General features: G+C 43.4%; 1 protein-coding gene across 2 annotated transcripts in view; it reads left to right on the top strand.

Annotated features, from left to right (window-relative positions):
• Nucleotides 1–15268, top strand: part of jmjd1cb (jumonji domain containing 1Cb) — a gene marked incomplete at its 5' end in the record, with an annotated part of 77339 nt that extends 62071 nt beyond the window's left edge. The window contains 16 exon segments of one of the 2 annotated variants that reach the window (XM_037691324.1): nucleotides 2890–3091; nucleotides 4526–4740; nucleotides 5309–5461; nucleotides 6247–6336; nucleotides 6542–6666; nucleotides 7061–7292; nucleotides 7435–7658; nucleotides 8015–8362; nucleotides 8429–8597; nucleotides 8676–8766; nucleotides 9527–9657; nucleotides 9904–10026; nucleotides 11850–11989; nucleotides 12057–12233; nucleotides 13123–13254; nucleotides 14163–15268. In XM_037691324.1, the coding sequence (XP_037547252.1) occupies nucleotides 2890–3091; nucleotides 4526–4740; nucleotides 5309–5461; nucleotides 6247–6336; nucleotides 6542–6666; nucleotides 7061–7292; nucleotides 7435–7658; nucleotides 8015–8362; nucleotides 8429–8597; nucleotides 8676–8766; nucleotides 9527–9657; nucleotides 9904–10026; nucleotides 11850–11989; nucleotides 12057–12233; nucleotides 13123–13254; nucleotides 14163–14249 (2639 nt within the window). 2 annotated transcript variants of the gene reach the window in all.
• Nucleotides 15269–16214: the final 946 nt, after the last annotated feature.

Here is a 16214-nt window from a genome sequence, read left to right as displayed (position 1 = left end):
TGGCTGAAAGGCCCCGTCTCCTCATCCTGGGAGCCACTGGCTGAAAGTACCCGTCTCCACAGCCTGGGGCCACTGACGGAAAGGCCCCATCTCCACAGCCTGGGGGCCACTGGCTGAAAGGCCCCGTCCCCACAGCCTGGGGGCCACTGGCTGAAAGGTCCCGTCCCCACGGCCTGGGGGCCACTGGCTGAAAGGCCCCGCCTCCACAGCCTGGGGGCCACTGGCTGAAAGGCCCCGCCTCCACAGCCTGGGGGCCACTGGCTGAAAGGCCCCGTCCCCTTTAGTTTTCAGCTGCCTACGTGGAACATCCAAGAGGTTCTGTGTCTGGGAGCGAAGGCCACGAGCAGCAGAGTGTTTGGTTAAAATCTGACAAAGATACACAGGAGCCATTTAAAGCTCTGTCCTTCAGCACAAGAACTTTGACACTGATTCTGAACTCGACTGGGAACCAGTGTAGTGAATACAGAACCAGAGTGATGTGACAGTATTTGCTGGATTTGGTGAGAAGTCTGGCAGCTGTGTTCTGTATCACTTGTAGACGTGAGACAGAAGACTTGTCCAGGCAGGTAAAAAGGACATCAGTCGTCCAGACGTGATGACACAAAAGCGTGAATAATTTTCTCTAGATCAACTCTGGAGACCACAGGTCATATTTTAGAAATGTTTCTTAAATGAAAGAAACAAGAACGAGAAATATCTCTAATGTGAGACTCAAAGCCTAATGATGAGTCAAATGTGACTCCTAAATTTTTTACTTTTGATTTGGCTACTGAGCAGAAAGAGACAATTTTCTGATTGATTTTTGGATGAAGGTGACTGGGAGCAGTAATCACAGTCTCTGTCTTACTGGTGTTTAAAACCAGGAAGTTACTGGCGAGCCAGTCACTGATACGGGACAAACATTGGACAAGGATGGGCAATTTACCTCTTTACCTCTTTTTGGTGTTGGTTCTCAAGAGCTGGTGTCTATCTCCAGCTGGTCTTTAGGTGAGAGGTGGGGCACCCTGGAACGTTCAACAGTCCATCACGGCCATATAAAAACAAATTAGACAACCATTCACTTCACATCTACGAACAATTTAGAGTTTCCAATTAACCTAACATGCATGTTTTTGGTCAGTGGGCGGAAACTAGAGTACATGAGTGTTTTTCCTCAGGGTACTGTGTGAGGTGACAACTCTAACCAGGGCTTAATTTGTAAATCAAACGATGCTGGAACGCAAATAGCAGGGGGGTCCGAGGGTCCTCCCCCAGAAATTTTTGAATAAGGTAGATGCCATTTCCTGCATTCTGGTGTATTTTAATGGGTTAAACATCTACGTCTACATAAGTAAACACGAATCAATAACTATTTTAGAGAGCGCGGCACAAGAAGTTTGACCAACAGCTCCCCTTGTGTGAATAGAGCACGCTCCGCTTCTTCCAAGCATCCTAACACCCCCCATCAACCCAAACCTGATTTTTCCATTACAAGCTGTAGATAGGTCTGCTTGGTCTTGAACTGGGCAGCTATTCAAATTGTTGGACATTCCTCACTTGATGGTTCAGAGCCAGACTCTTCTCCGCTGAATTCACTGTCGTCCTCCTTGTTGTCCTCCTCCACATGTGAAACCCCAAGCCTCCTGTTCATGGCAGCTGGCTGTGGGCTCCTGCCTGAGGAGGACAGCCTGGCTAGCTTGGCACTCACCTCCACCACTCACACCTGCTCCAGTACCATCTCCATTACCACTCCCTTTAGGCGCTTCCGTTCTCAGTTGTTTACTTGTACAATGAGGACTACGTTTTAAAATAAATAAAATTGGACTGTCTTTGGCATTTTGGTCGCTGTTATTTTGACAAATCGCTGCTATTGTTTTTGTACGTAACGTGGTCAAACATTTCTCTCATATTTTTAATAAAAAATCAATATTTTATTAATGACCCACTTAAACTGTAAAACTGATTTGCAATTTAGTTGTGCTGTTTTATTATATATTTGTGTTTTTAATTAAATTGCCCATGACAGTATTTTTATGGGTGGAGATTTTTTTAAGGGTTGAAGCAGAAATGCTTACTTGAAGGAGCAGCTCTTATTGGTATTAGGAAGCTCATAAGTGGCTATTGTGTTTAAAATAATTTATGTTTATGTGCAGTAATTATTTTCACATTACATATCCAATATAGGTTTTATTCGTTCAAGGCAGTTATATTTATTCATAACTTTATTATTATTAAGCCTGAGAGTTACCAGATCCTAAAAAACTGTTACTGGAATACACCCTGTCAAAATAAGAGAATTCCCAGATCCTGTTCCGGCAGGATCCTGCTCACATTAAGCACGGGCTCTAACCACTGCACCACCATGCCACCCCTTGACATTTTCACAGTGCATTAGACTTGAGATGTTCATGTTTGTAGACTCTCTTCATTGTCCATTCTGGCCTGTTGGTGAAATACTACTAGAATGTTTTACATTTTTAATTTCTCTGCTGTTGACATTGTAGCTTTTTTGTAATAAAACATTTATAAAAGGTTCTCATTTAATGGAATATGCAACACCTCAACTAGTTACTAGAACTAATTGGTAATACTGACTAATTTGTACAAAAATATTGTTTTAAAAAGAATGAAAGAGTCTATACAAATGAGTTGTCATTCATAAAGTTACTCGGACCAAGGGTTATATGCAGAGTGAACTAATGGTGTATTACCCCACATTAGCTGTTACTCTGATAAACTCGCTTTTTAAAAATGTTCATTGAACGTCGTATTCAATTCATCTGTAATCTGAACCTGAAATAGGATTTTTTATTGTAGTTTTTTCTGTGTTGATTTGGTTTAATATCTTCCATTGAGATTTGTGAGCAACTCTTTCTGAGCCTTGTACTGAACCAAATGATGTGTGTTCAGATGGGATCCCCCGCTCGGTGCTGAAGGACTGGAGGAAAGTGAAGAAGCTGAAGCAGACTGGGGAGTCTTTCCTGCAGGATGATTCGTGTTCAGAAATTGGACCCAATCTACAGAAATGTCGGGAGTGTCGGGTGTTTCGCAGTAAAAAAAGCGAGGAGCCAGCACATTCCCCCGTCTTCTGTCGTTTCTACTATTTCAGACGGTAAATAAACCCACTCTCTTCTCGTTTGCATTTTCGTAGCGTTCATCTTCTGTATCCATTTCACTCGTCACCTTTCATGCTGCTGAGGTTTTTATTAGGATGATCCTGTGTTGAGAAATGACTGAGTTGTGGCTGTTTTGGTCAAACATTGAAAACAGTGTTACATGGAATGATACAAGATGCCATTCTCAGAATATGTGTTGTGGATGACACTCGCTTGATACACGCAAGTTCAGCTCAACATCTACCGTTTATAATTTACTGAGTTACAGCCATGTTTGTTTTGACTGTTAGTTGTAGCAGCCATCTTAAATGGTGTTTATTCTAAAAGTTACAGTAATTTCTGGACTAATGAGTGCACCCATTATAAGCTGTGCCCACTAAATAAACAATAAAATAAAACTGTACACATGCAGGCTACGCTTGTCTTTAAGTCACTAGTGTCCATGTTGTAACATGAGATATTTACACAGTAAGACTTTTTAAACTTTTAATTAAATACGTACCAGTAACATACACAAATACATATAGTAATAGTTTTTTCTGAACTGTGCCTGCAACACGGCTGGTTAAAAATAAATAAATGATGATAAATAAATAAAAATGATGACAATTTCTCCCTCGTGCAGCTGCTTCTCCAAACCCGTTGGTGATAGAGGATTTTCTTTGTACCCTGCTCTGCTGTCAGGATCCACTGACAGACTTGAGCAAAAGTTGCACTTAGCTTGCAGACAGTTTTGGTCAACGGTTTCTCGCCGCTAGTCATCAAAGCCTCCCACGAGCTCGGGGCGCCACATTAATGTACGATTCACACTTATTTTGAGTGGCTTCGTTGTGCCCCAGGGAGGAGATGAACAAAGTTTCCCCCAAACAATCCCCTAATAAAAATCCATAGATTAGCCTCAGCGTTGTATAAGCCACAGGGCTCAAACCGTTTAAAAAAAGTTGCGGCTATAGTCTGGAAATTATGGTAACTGGATGTGGACGTACAACCAGTGATGACTTTTGCAAGTTTTATTCAAATCCATCCAGTGGTTTATAAGATATTTTGCTGACAGAGAAACAATCAACTCTAAACTGCTAAAGTTTTGAGCACATTGAGTAGCACTTCATGAACTTCACTCTAAACTCTAGCTCATTATTGATGAATTAGGTTCAGTTTTAGCCATTCCTGTGCTTCTTGGTTTGGACTTGTTGTATTTTCACATTTAGCTGATCCAGCTATGAATCGAGCTCAAGTTTAAAGCAAGTCATTCATTGTTTATGTTTAAAGTTTTTTTAGTCACTAGTTTATTTCATTGTTGTTTTCTGTAGTCATGATGCTATAGGAGTCCCCAAAAACCTATCAATTCTCTGAAATGGTATTCATGCTTGTCTTGTACAATCAACATATTTATATTTTGGTTGACTAATAACCTTTTTTCTACCGCCCAGGCTTTCCTACAGTAAAAATGGAGTTATTCGAATGGATGGCTTCTCCACCCCAGACCAGTTTGATGACGAGGCCCTGGCCCTGTGGGTCCCAGGGCCTGAGGAGGAGAGCCACCTGGACCAGAACACAGCCAAATACATTCTCACTTTCATAGGAGATAAGTTCTGTCAGATGGTTATGACAGAAAGTACTGCTGCCAGCTGGATTAAAAAAGATGGTACGTTTTCTTTAAACAATCTGTGTTTCTTCATGGGAGCATGGGTTTTTGTCTGAAATATGCAAACCTTTGCTTTTATAATAAGGGTTACCAGAGTTTGAAATTGGAATCATTCATAACTGCAGGAGTAAAGTACAATATTCTCCCTGAAAGTAGAGTTATCCAACTTCAACATCTGTATCTTAACAAACTCCAGATTCAAATTCTGCTGCATTTACTGTACCTTAGATTCAGGAGCATTTGCTTTGATAGAGAGGGCAAATCCTCCTGCGACGTGATCGACTTCTCTTAAAGAAATGAGCAAACAATAATCTACTTGTATTTATTTCAGTGTTTTACATTCTCGTAAAAAAAGCTATGTAAGTAAGATTTCAAAAACAAATCACAGTAGAGGGGACAGTAAAGTCAGGGTTTTTTATGGAGCGGGTTTGGCTTCAGTTTTTTTAGGTGTTGGAGCAATAAAACCAAAGATTGTGTCAGCCGGTGTAATATAATAACAATAAAGTAAAGAAAACGTCAGTACTTTAGTATTTTCCATCATAGTGTTACCATGTCGTGTGTGTTTCAGGCAAGCTGGCATGGAAGCGAGCAGTGAGGGGGGTCAGGGAGATGTGTGATGCATGTGAAGCAACGCTCTTCAACATCCACTGGGTGTGCCAGAAATGTGGCTTTGTTGTCTGCCTGGACTGCTACAAGGCCAAGGAGAGGAGGAGCTCCAAAGGTCAGGGTTTGTGTTGGCTGGAAAAGTCCAAACAGCAGAAACGTCTAAGCCACAGGCGTTACATTTGAAAAGAAATGTCTGAAGAAATGTTGAAAGGTTCCAGATCTAAATGTCTGAAGAAATGTTGAAAGGTTCCAGATCTCAGCATGATTTGTACTCACCTAAACAAAGACAAGCTGCCTACATTTTATTTTATGGACTGTATAAGAAGTGTAAAATGAACCAAGCTTTATCAAGCATTAAAATCACTGCCCACTATGGTAACCTTGGTAACCACGCAGCTGCGTTTGTCACTCCCTGACTGCTGCGTTAATGAGAGGCAGACAGAAGCAGACTGTAAAATAAGCCTCAAACACAGTCACATTAAGTCCGATCTTAAAAATTCTTAACCCGTGAGCGACACAAGACGGGTCCTTCTTGATCGAGCTGCACATTTTAGTTTATAATTTGCATCTTTAATTTCAAAACTGACAACAAGATACAGGAGGAAAGAATTAGCAGTATTGAGTGTTTGAAAGCACATGCATTGAAGCAGCCCAACAACATGATGCACATGAAACGAAACAGAGTGTAGATTTACGTCACGTTAACATGTCTGCATCAAAATGTGCATGAGCTAGGGTTAGGGTTAGGGTTAGGGTTCACACTCATTTTGTCACTGACGTTATCACTGAGCGAACGTTGGTTTAGTCTGCAGCAGGTCTGGAAATGATCATCAGCCTGAAATAACTGTTGACAAAGATTGGGCTGTTTTAAGTGTGTTTCACTTGTTTTTCTGTGCTTAGATAAAGAACTTTATGGATGGTTGAAGTGTGTCAAAGGACAACCTCACGACCACAAACATCTCATGCCAACTCAGATTATCCCTGGAAAAGGTACATTACATACAAGACTGTTTCTCTTCCACTTTGTCCTATAACCATGGGCCTTTTTGAACTTTGTGGCATTTTTCTAAATGTTACCACCATATTATTTTGTATTAAAAGAGGTACTAATGATAACTGTAGTTTTGTTCTCATTATAATAATACAAATATCAGTTTTCTGATGTGTTGAATTCTATCTTTCTGGTGTATTTTAGTGTTGGCAGAGTTGGTGACGTCCATGCACTCCCTGAGAGACAAACACAACATAAACTCCCACTGTCCGTGCAGCAGCAAACAGAATGTCCTCACTAAACTGCCATCAACCAACGGGATCTCACAGGTACTACACGGGATTTTAGCTGCTGGGCTCGGATCTTGCCTTTTGCAGTGAACTTGATCAGGATACATTTTAGAAACTAGTGAAAGATTGTTGTGTGTTTTATGTAAATGTCTGGTTTTGTGGCTAAGGTAAGAGTCAGAGACTGAGAGTTATGACTCTTCATGCACCTCACGGCTTGATTTGATTACAGTTCAGAGGATTATAGTTGTAAAACAGTTATTGATGCATCTGTAATCACACTTCTAACAAAATCCTGAGCGTAGCTGCGTCTGCTTTGTGAGTCTCTCCCTCGCTCTGTGGGCGGGATCATCTGTTGGAGCAAATTATAATCCCAACCAGTCTGGTGACGTTCAGACTTTTGAGGCTTTACGTTGGCGCTGTTTGTGTCTGCTAGGTGCTGCAAAATGTGCTAAACCACAGCAACAAGCTGTCTCTGAAAGCTGAGCCAGGCTCCCAGCAGAACTCTGGTCACGAAGGAGCCAAAGCAGAAACCAACGGAGGAGGTGGTGGAGGAAGCAGCCCTGGAAGTGATGCAGGAAGTGTAGCTGCCACCCCACCAGTGTCCCAGTCCCCTCTTCACTTCCTTGCTGACCTGGCAGAGCAAAAGTCCAGGGAGGAAAAAAAAGGTCAGAAATGGAAATGTGTAGAAATAAAAATATATATATATATTTTTATTCATTGGCTTTATTTCCCCAAGTGCATAAAAGTTCTACAAAGCATGTTGCTTATATTGAGGTTATTTCTGCTTTTCCTCTTTTCCCCAAGCAGAAAACAAAGAAGCGGTGGTGGCAGGTAAAGCTGTGAAAGAAGAGAAGGATGAGGACAGCCTTGAGGTTCTGCAGCAGTGTAAAAGCACCGCGCTGATGGCCAGCAGTACAGCAGAGCAGGGCTCCACACTCAGAGATCTACTCACCACCACAGCAGGGAAACTCAAGCTGGGCTCTACTGATGCAGGCATCGCCTTTGCTCCTGTCTACTCTACTGCTTCACAGGTACCAGTTTTTGAAGACTTCATTATTGACTTGATAAAGCATTTACTGACCAAGGTTAGGCACCCAGGAGTGATTGTTGCCATGAGTTGGTTTATATGCAGAGCAGTGTTTGGGACATGGGATCAACAGTGTGCTCACACTGCTACGTTTAATTGATCTGATATTGTAGCACATGAGTTTTGAACCATGCACTTTCATGTCCTTTCCTCCACTTTGTCTGGGTTCTTACATGTTTTGACTCAAGTATGTGTAATATACAAAACAAGCGTTTCATGCTGTTGAGTCATGTCAGTTCTTCAGTTTTAAATGGAGAATTAGGGCAGGTTTTGATTTGACACTATATTGCTGGTCTGTAGACTGACAAAAGCGGGCGGACCATGCCAAATATCCTTGATGACATCATTGCTTCGGTGGTCGAGAATAAAATTCCTGCCAGTCGTCAGAACGTCACCACCAAGTTGTCAATCAAGCAAGATCACATCAGCCCCAGCAGCAACAGTAATCCTGCCCCGGCTGTTGGTGAGGAGGTCAAACCAGAAAGGAAGAGGTCTTCCCCCCTGTCTGCTGTGGTCCTGGAGAGTTCAGTCCGTCAGTATCCAGACATCCCCCACTGTTTGCTGAACAATCGGCAGTTACTGTGGCTCAAAGATCACAGGAACCAGAACAACTGGAAGCTGTTCAGAGAATGCTGGAAACAAGGACAGGTACTCATCATGAGAGCATAAACATGGTTTGTAAAGATGTGAGTTAATCTGCGTGTTTACTTTTAGCCTGTGTTGGTGTCGGGGATCCATAAACGATTAAACACCAGTCTGTGGAGGGCAGATTCTTTCAACCAGGAGTTTGCAGACCATCAGGGAGACCTGCTCAACTGTAGAGACCAGGTGGTGTCTAACTCTGGGATCAAGGAATTCTGGGATGGATTTGAGGACATAAACAGTAAGTCCAGGTTTCATCGGTTTCACTGTGACTCCGATGGTTTTAAGTTTTGTCTAATGGAAGGTGTCACATGTTCAGAACGGCCCAAGTCCAAAGATGGAGAACCCCTGGTCTACAGACTGAAGGACTGGCCGTCTGGAGAGGAGTTCATGGCTCTCATGCCTTCAAGGTACAAACATGCTTCAACTTTTTGTGCCCCATCGCAGAACGAAGGGGGAACTTGGAACTCCCTTCTGTCCGTCTCATGAGTATGATAGCTTGAAAAATGTGTGGGGTGTCAACTTCCATTATGGTGCGTGGCTGCATCGAGGAGTGACGAAGGATAGGTGGTCCCCACATCAAAATCCACGCACGTGCTCGCTCCTGCGTGCATGTGTGCGTGTGTTAGTGTTATCCCTACCATTATCCAAGGACCCCCACCCCGTCAACAGAACAGACCACCCCACCTACCAAATCCTCCAACCCCCACAGCAGACAGCTCCGCTGCTTCTGGAGCGGAACGAGGAGCAGAGACCGTAGCAGCAGCTCTGCTCAGACCTCACTGGGGTCACTGGTGCCCATATCCAGCAGTGGCCATGTGAGAGGTGGGGGACACCTGCGCAGGTCACAAGTCCATCACAGGGCTCTATGTATAATTTACATGCCCCACCCATATCATTTGAGAAAACTATGCTTTCTAGTTTTTAGATTAAAATTATAGTCTCCTCGTACGATTTGGGTGGCCGAAGAATATTCTATGGCTGCCAGGGCCACCATTGGCCACCCCCTGGTTCCACCATTGCACCTGGTGGTGGATAAATCTGCTCCTTCGGCTCGCCCCCCCCCCCCCCCCAACCACCACCACCACCACCCTCACACTGGAAAACATTTCCTCTCTTTTGCACAAAGTAGACATTCATGTAGATGACTAACGCCTGAATATTTTGCAGATATGATGACTTGATGAAGAACCTTCCACTGCCAGATTATTGTGATCCAGAAGGGAACCTGAATCTGGCCTCCCACCTGCCATCGTTTTTTGTCAGGCCAGATCTGGGACCAAGACTCTGCTGTGCATATGGTGAGAAGTCCAGCAGCTGTTGTTCAGTGTTCACCTGACACTTGGGCTGGGAGATATGAACAAAAATAATATCTTGATGACATACACCGTCTGAGTTGGGTTAAAATCTTTCTCCTGCTTCATGACATAAGAGGAAAAAACACTTAGAGCAACAACTTGTGCCTTCGGCAGTGGGCAATAAAAGATACAAACACAGAATATCTTTATTTAAGTGAGTCTTTCTCTGCCCCGCCTCTTCCACTGTAGGTGTAGCTGCATGCCAGGACCAGAACTTTGGGACAGCCAACCTCCATGTGGAAGTCTCAGATGTGGTCTCGGTCCTGGTTTATGTTGGAGTGGCCAAAGGGAACGGAGTCCTGTCTAAAACTGGTAAAAACTCCCAGACGTTTTCTAAAAGTTCTCTTTAAACCTGGAATTTTCTTCCTTTCCTTTGCTTTTAATTCCTAACTGGAATTGCAAGTGAGCAATTATAAAACATATAAATATATATATTTATATATATATGCACAAATACTGTTGTTAATATTTACATATTAAGAAGTCTCTGTTAAATTATATTCTGACACTGTTTAGACATTATTGACGTCTCCGAACTACTTTTTCAATGTTATTAAAGTCAAACTTTCAATTCAGATTCATCTTGTCTGCTGCTTCCTCAGATAGAGAACTTTACTAATTATCTTTTATGTGAATGTTCCTGTAAAGTCCCTGAGACAACTTTGTTGTGATTTATAAATAAACTGAATTGAAACTTCTTGAGCGAAACTTGAAATAAAACCTTAAATTGATTCAGATGTAAATGTGCAGCTGTGCTGTATATTAACAAAATAATTCAGAACTTTTTGAAGCTGCCAAATTAGAAGCACTGTAATATTTTCCTGTTAAGTTGTTGTCTGCATCTTTGTGAGCAGCTTCGAACCAAAACATGCAAATTATACACAGCACTTGCTTCATGACTGAGGATAGAGTACTGTGTCTTTGAGTGAGCAAAATGTACAGAAAAACAAGAGTAAGAGGGAAATGTTTCAGAATGGATGAGAATGCTCCGTCCTGTCTGCAGCTCAGAAAGACTTCACAGAGACCGTTCAAACGAGTTGCAGCGGGTCACAGAAAGATGGACGGCATGTCTGAACTGACGTTTTCATATAGATCCATTACACGCTGCTTCCTGTTCGGGTTGCGTGGGTCACTGCTGCTCATGGACACCATGGACAGGTGTCCCCTGCAGGCATGTCACAGGGACACAGAGACAAATGAGACAACCATTCTCTCTCTCTCTCACCCAGGGACAGTTTAGAGTCACCAGTCAGTCTAACATGCATGTTTTTGGTCTGTGGGAGGAAACTGGAGTACCTGGAGAAAACCCACAGAGAGAACATGCAAACTGCACCCAGAAAGGCCCCTGGCTGGGATTTGAACCCGCGACCTTCTCGCTGAGAGGTAGCAGCTCTACTAACTGAGCCACCGTGCTGCCCACATTTAGATATTTTTTCATATATATTTTTATGCAATGACAGCTGCAGTTGTATTTTTACATATTTTCCCGCAGGATGTTTAACTACCAGCTGATGATGTCACGTTACCTTGTGGAACTTACTCCTACAACCTCTGGGCATGTTGTCCTCCTTCTCACTGCTGTAGGACTTGAGGGGTTTTGTTTTATAAAATCCCCCCAGAATGCAGAAAGTGCACACCAAAGCTTCCACGTATTATTTTTTGAGCCAAAGATAATAAATAAATACTGTAAATAAATTGGAAGTCAAGTTTTTTTCTAATCTCCTACAAAAAGCAGTGTGACAATATAATTGACACGTGACCATTGGTCTTCTGTCGCTCACAGTTTAAAATGTATACGGTCTACAGTTTTCCCAAGGTGATTATTGGAGGCTTATTTTTCAGTCTGTTTCTGTCTGCCTGTCGTTAATTGGCAGTCGGGGTGTGCTTACCTTGCTGTAACGCTTCTTTTCTTCATGGGTCTCTTTAAACTCCTACAGCTCATACATTAAATGTAGACGTTTTCTCTCAACGTTCTGCTGCAGTTTTCTAGATGTTAAAGAAGAGTGTGGAAAAGATGCGTTTTTATTTGTTGACCCAATGAGACTCACAGAAGACCTAACGATAAATCGTTTTTTACAGCCTAACCGTTATAAATGCTCTGGTGTGTTAGTAAAACTACTGGTTTGTGCATGTAGGAGTGCTGAAGCGACTTGAGGAAGAGGATCTCGATGAGGGCGTTCGAAGACGACTGAAAGACTCCAGTGAAACGCCGGGGGCACTGTGGCACATCTACCTCAACAGAGACATGGACAAAGTCAGAGAGTTCCTGTACAAGGTTGGTGCTCTCCTGGAAAAACTGACAGGTTCTGATGTGTCACTAACCTGTCCTCACCTTCTTGAAGCTGTGTAAGGAGCAGAGCTTGGACCTGTCGTTGGACCAGGATCCAGTGAGAGAGCATGGGTGGTATCTGAGCAGGAAGCAGCGCCTGCGGCTGCTGGATGAGCACGGAGTCCAAGGCTGGACTGTGGTTCAGTTCCTGGGAGACTCTGTTCTTCTGCCTGCGGGGGCCATGCACCAGGTGATTACTGCAGCACACAGATCACACGCAGCTTACATTAAAACAATTATTACAGCCCCGCCCACCAGATGTGGGCGTGGCTCATGGGAAGGTGAGTTTTAGTCCATGCCGTCAGGTGACTTGTCCAATGTGACACTTCCTGTTGGTTCAATCCCGGTTGAGCACTTTACACTAGAGATTAACTTGTACAAATAAACTTTGAATGAATAAAAAAACTAGAGCCCGGACGATAAATTTAGTTGATACAGGTGTTTGGGGACTTGTCAGGATCAGCGATAATGGTCCCATTATCGGTCCATATGAACACTCGTGTTTCCCCCCAAAATGCTGGGATCAAGCTGTAATTGTACAATGTCTCCAGCAGAGGGTGCATGAGGTCCTCATGACCTCATGACTCGTGATGAACTTATTACTGTTTGAACAAAGAGCAGCGCACTGGGACTAATTAAAGATGGATCTGATTAGCTTAGCTTTGTGGATGCTAACAGCTGTGCTAAACCAACAAGCCCCACTCCACTCACTGTTTTCTTAGATTCTTGGGGGTGGACAAAGCCAAATGTTTCAGCCATCACATCAGTTCTCAGTGGTCACGCACACACACCCACACACACACACACACACACACCCCCAGTATCTGTATTGGCGATAGCCAAAATTTCCATATTGGTCGGACTCTACTTGAAACTGTCGGCTTCACGTCCTCTCGCTGCTGCGTTTCAGAGTCTGAATCAGGTGTAGTCATGTGCTGTTAGCGAGCGCTCTGATTGGCTGAGGCACTGCCGTCATTAACCCTTTCTGAGCTGGACAACACACGACTCCTGCATCCGATTGTGCAGTCAGAAATAAGTGTATACGCTGCTGAGCAGGTATGATGCTTTTCTTGTGTTAGGTCCAGAACCTTCATAGCTGCGTTCAAGTCATCAACGACTTTGTGTCTCCTGAGCACGTGGCCCGGTCCTTCCACCTGACCCAGGAGCTGCGGTCCAATAAGGAGGAGGTCAACTACGAGGACAAATTACAGGTGATGGTCCACACTGCAGTCACTCATCTCAAGGACACGGTTTAAAGCTTTCACTTTTTATTTGACAAGATCATGGCAGCACAGTGGAGCAACTGGTAGAGCTGCTGCCTCTCAGCGAGCAGGTTGCCGGTTCAAATCCCGGTCCAGAGGTCTTTCTGAGTGGAGTTTGCATGTTCTCTCCGTGCTGCGTGGGTTTTCTCTGGGTGCTCCAGTTTCCTCCCACAGACCAAAAACATGCATGTTAGACTGATGGTAACTCTAAATTGTTCTTAGGTGAGAGAGAGAGTGAACGTTTGTTTGTCTCGTTTGTCTCTATGTGTCCCTGTGATGGACTGGAGACATGTCCAGCATGTCCCCACCTCTCACACAGTGACTCTGGGACATGGACACCAGTGACCCCCATGACCTGATATCCTCAGTTTAAATAAGGAGACTTTTATTTGGACAGCGCTGATGAGCTAATGTCTAGTTGCTCATTGGTCAGTGTCATTTGAAGAATAATAAATTCAGTACTTTTTACTTAGTATTTGTGTAGGATTCTGTTTATTTGCCTCAGCAGCTGGCAGCACTTCTGATTAAATGTACCGATACTTCTGCTGAAATAAGTTTGTAAAAACTAAAAGGCAGTGGTGTAAAGTGTGTCAAATCTCTTCAGCATGAACTGTTTGAGATGAAGTTGTTTCAGTGCACCACCAGTCGCTGGCGCCGCTCCGACCAGCCATTAACTTGTCTATCTGGTTGTATTTTTACTCTGGTTTTAAGAGTTATCTGCAACAGGTAAGATATTAACTGTTCATAACCTTTCCACAGAATCATGTCCAGTATGTTGTTTTTTGATTTGAAGCCCTGTTTTAGTAAAGACTGAAGTAGAAGCGGTTCAGGAGTTGACTGGTCCTCCTCTTCCTCAGGTGAAGAACATCTTGTACCACTGTGTGAAGGAGGCAGTGAGCTCTCTGAAGAGGAGCAGCTCTGACGTCAAGGAGGAGAATTCATGACGCCTGTTTGACCTGAGCCACACTGTTCAGACAGAACTACGACTCCCTTCACTTCACCCTCCTCATGTGGTCCGCTTACAGCTGGGGGGCGTCGCGGAGGCACAGCCGACTCCGCCATCACCCCAAACCTTCAGTGCCAAGAGGAGGCGCAGCATCAGAGGAGCTGCTGGACTCCATCTGCTGCGGTACAGAGCAGAGAGCGGAGCTCTTCTTGATGCCTTCTGATTTCTTCTTGGGAGTCTCAGGCTGAGCTGAACGCAGCAGTGATGGTGGAGGCGGCACCTCCTCGTCACCTCCTCGTCACCAGCAGCGTCAAAGCGACGCCTGTGATTCTAAACAAATCTCAGATGGTTCGTCGGCTCCTCAGCTGCTCCCTTGTTTCTTGTTTCGTCCTCTTTGTTTCCGGCTGTTCCCCGTCTGTTGTTTTATTCTCTGTTCATGCATTGGTTTGATACAAGCAACATGCCTGAGGGCCGTCGTATAAATGTGTTGCATCGTGAATTGATTCTCTTCCTCTGTGGTTTTCTGTTGTCGTCACTGTGATGGAGGACACACACACTCACACACACACTCACACACTCACACTCACACCAGCAAATGCCTGTAACTTTGTGAAACGTTGATGCTCTGCAGTCCTCATGCCATAAATATGTTTTCTAAAGATGAACTGCCAAACTGTTGTTATGCTGTAAAGTTTGTGTAAAAAGATTAAAAAGTGTGTACACAGCATTTAAGGAAAACAAATTGCTGTAAAATTTTGACATTTACAAAAAGTATGTAATTTATTTAAGAAAAACAATTGTCTTGCTTTTTGATAAGATTTACTATTGTAAAACTTTTGAAGTAAAAGTTTAAAATAATTAAGACTTATAAAGTGTAAATATATACATATATACATTACTGAAGTATTTTTGTAAACCATGGCTCACTTTAATTTCAATTTTCAAAGTGCAAGTGTTACATGCTTTGTACATTGAAGTTCAAAAGGGTTTTACATTTTCCATTAAAATGGAATTTATCAAGCGTTTCGTTTTGTGTCCAGTTTGTTGTGAAGGACTGGGAGGAGCACAACACGTTACTGAACTGCTCAACGTTGCAGCGTTAGTGTTGGCAGCTCCACTCGGCTCCGCCCAGCGCTGAGGGGAACGACCACGAGGCTCTGCTTTTGTCTTCAGCACCTGTTGGTGTAAAACCTGAAGCTGGCGAGTCTTCTGTAACCATCACCTTCATTTATGAGAATAGAAGGTAACGAATGTGGATTACAAGCTGGAAAAGGATTAAATACAATTTACTGTTCCTGTTTGCAGAGAACTGACTGATCCATTTCAGTTTATTTCTATAGCTCCAAGTCCCAACAGAAGCGGTCTCAGGACGAAACATTCACATATAAAATAACGTCATTTATCTGAGGAACCAGCAGACTGTTCAGTCTTCATTTTGTCTGAGCAAGCATGAAGGCGATAGTGGAGAGGAAAAACTCCCTCATGAGGAATAAACCTTTAACAGAACCAGGCTCAGGACAAGCGGTCATCTGCTTCGAGCTGCTGGGTTTGAGAAGACCAGATACACAATGGCAGGTCAGGAATGGAGGCGCGCAGAGTTTTCTCTAGGAGGAAAGATGAAGATCACAAGATAGAACATTCCAAATGCAAACTCTTCATCTGATGAAATGAGGTCAGTTTGTCCTCCAGTAGTCTAACCCTACTAAGGGATAGCTCAGGAAACCCAAGCCAACCCTAACTATAGGATTTATAAAAAGGAAAGTTTTAAAACTGGACAATGTGTCAGCCTCACGGACAGAAACTGGAAGTTGGTTCCACAAGAGAGGAGCCTGAGAACTGGAAGATCTTCCTCCCATTCTGTTTTTACAAACTCTAGGAACCACAAGTAAACCTGCAGTCTGAGAGCGAAATGCTCTGTTAAGAAAATATGGAACAATAAGATCTGTAATATAAGATGGAGCTA

Source organism: Nematolebias whitei, chromosome 17, assembly GCF_014905685.2.
Source record: "Nematolebias whitei isolate Nwh7 chromosome 17, NemWhi1, whole genome shotgun sequence".
Lineage (NCBI taxonomy): Eukaryota > Metazoa > Chordata > Actinopteri > Cyprinodontiformes > Rivulidae > Nematolebias > Nematolebias whitei.
The sequence above is the reverse complement of the archived record's forward strand: the minus strand, read 5'-3'. Positions and strand labels throughout refer to the sequence as shown.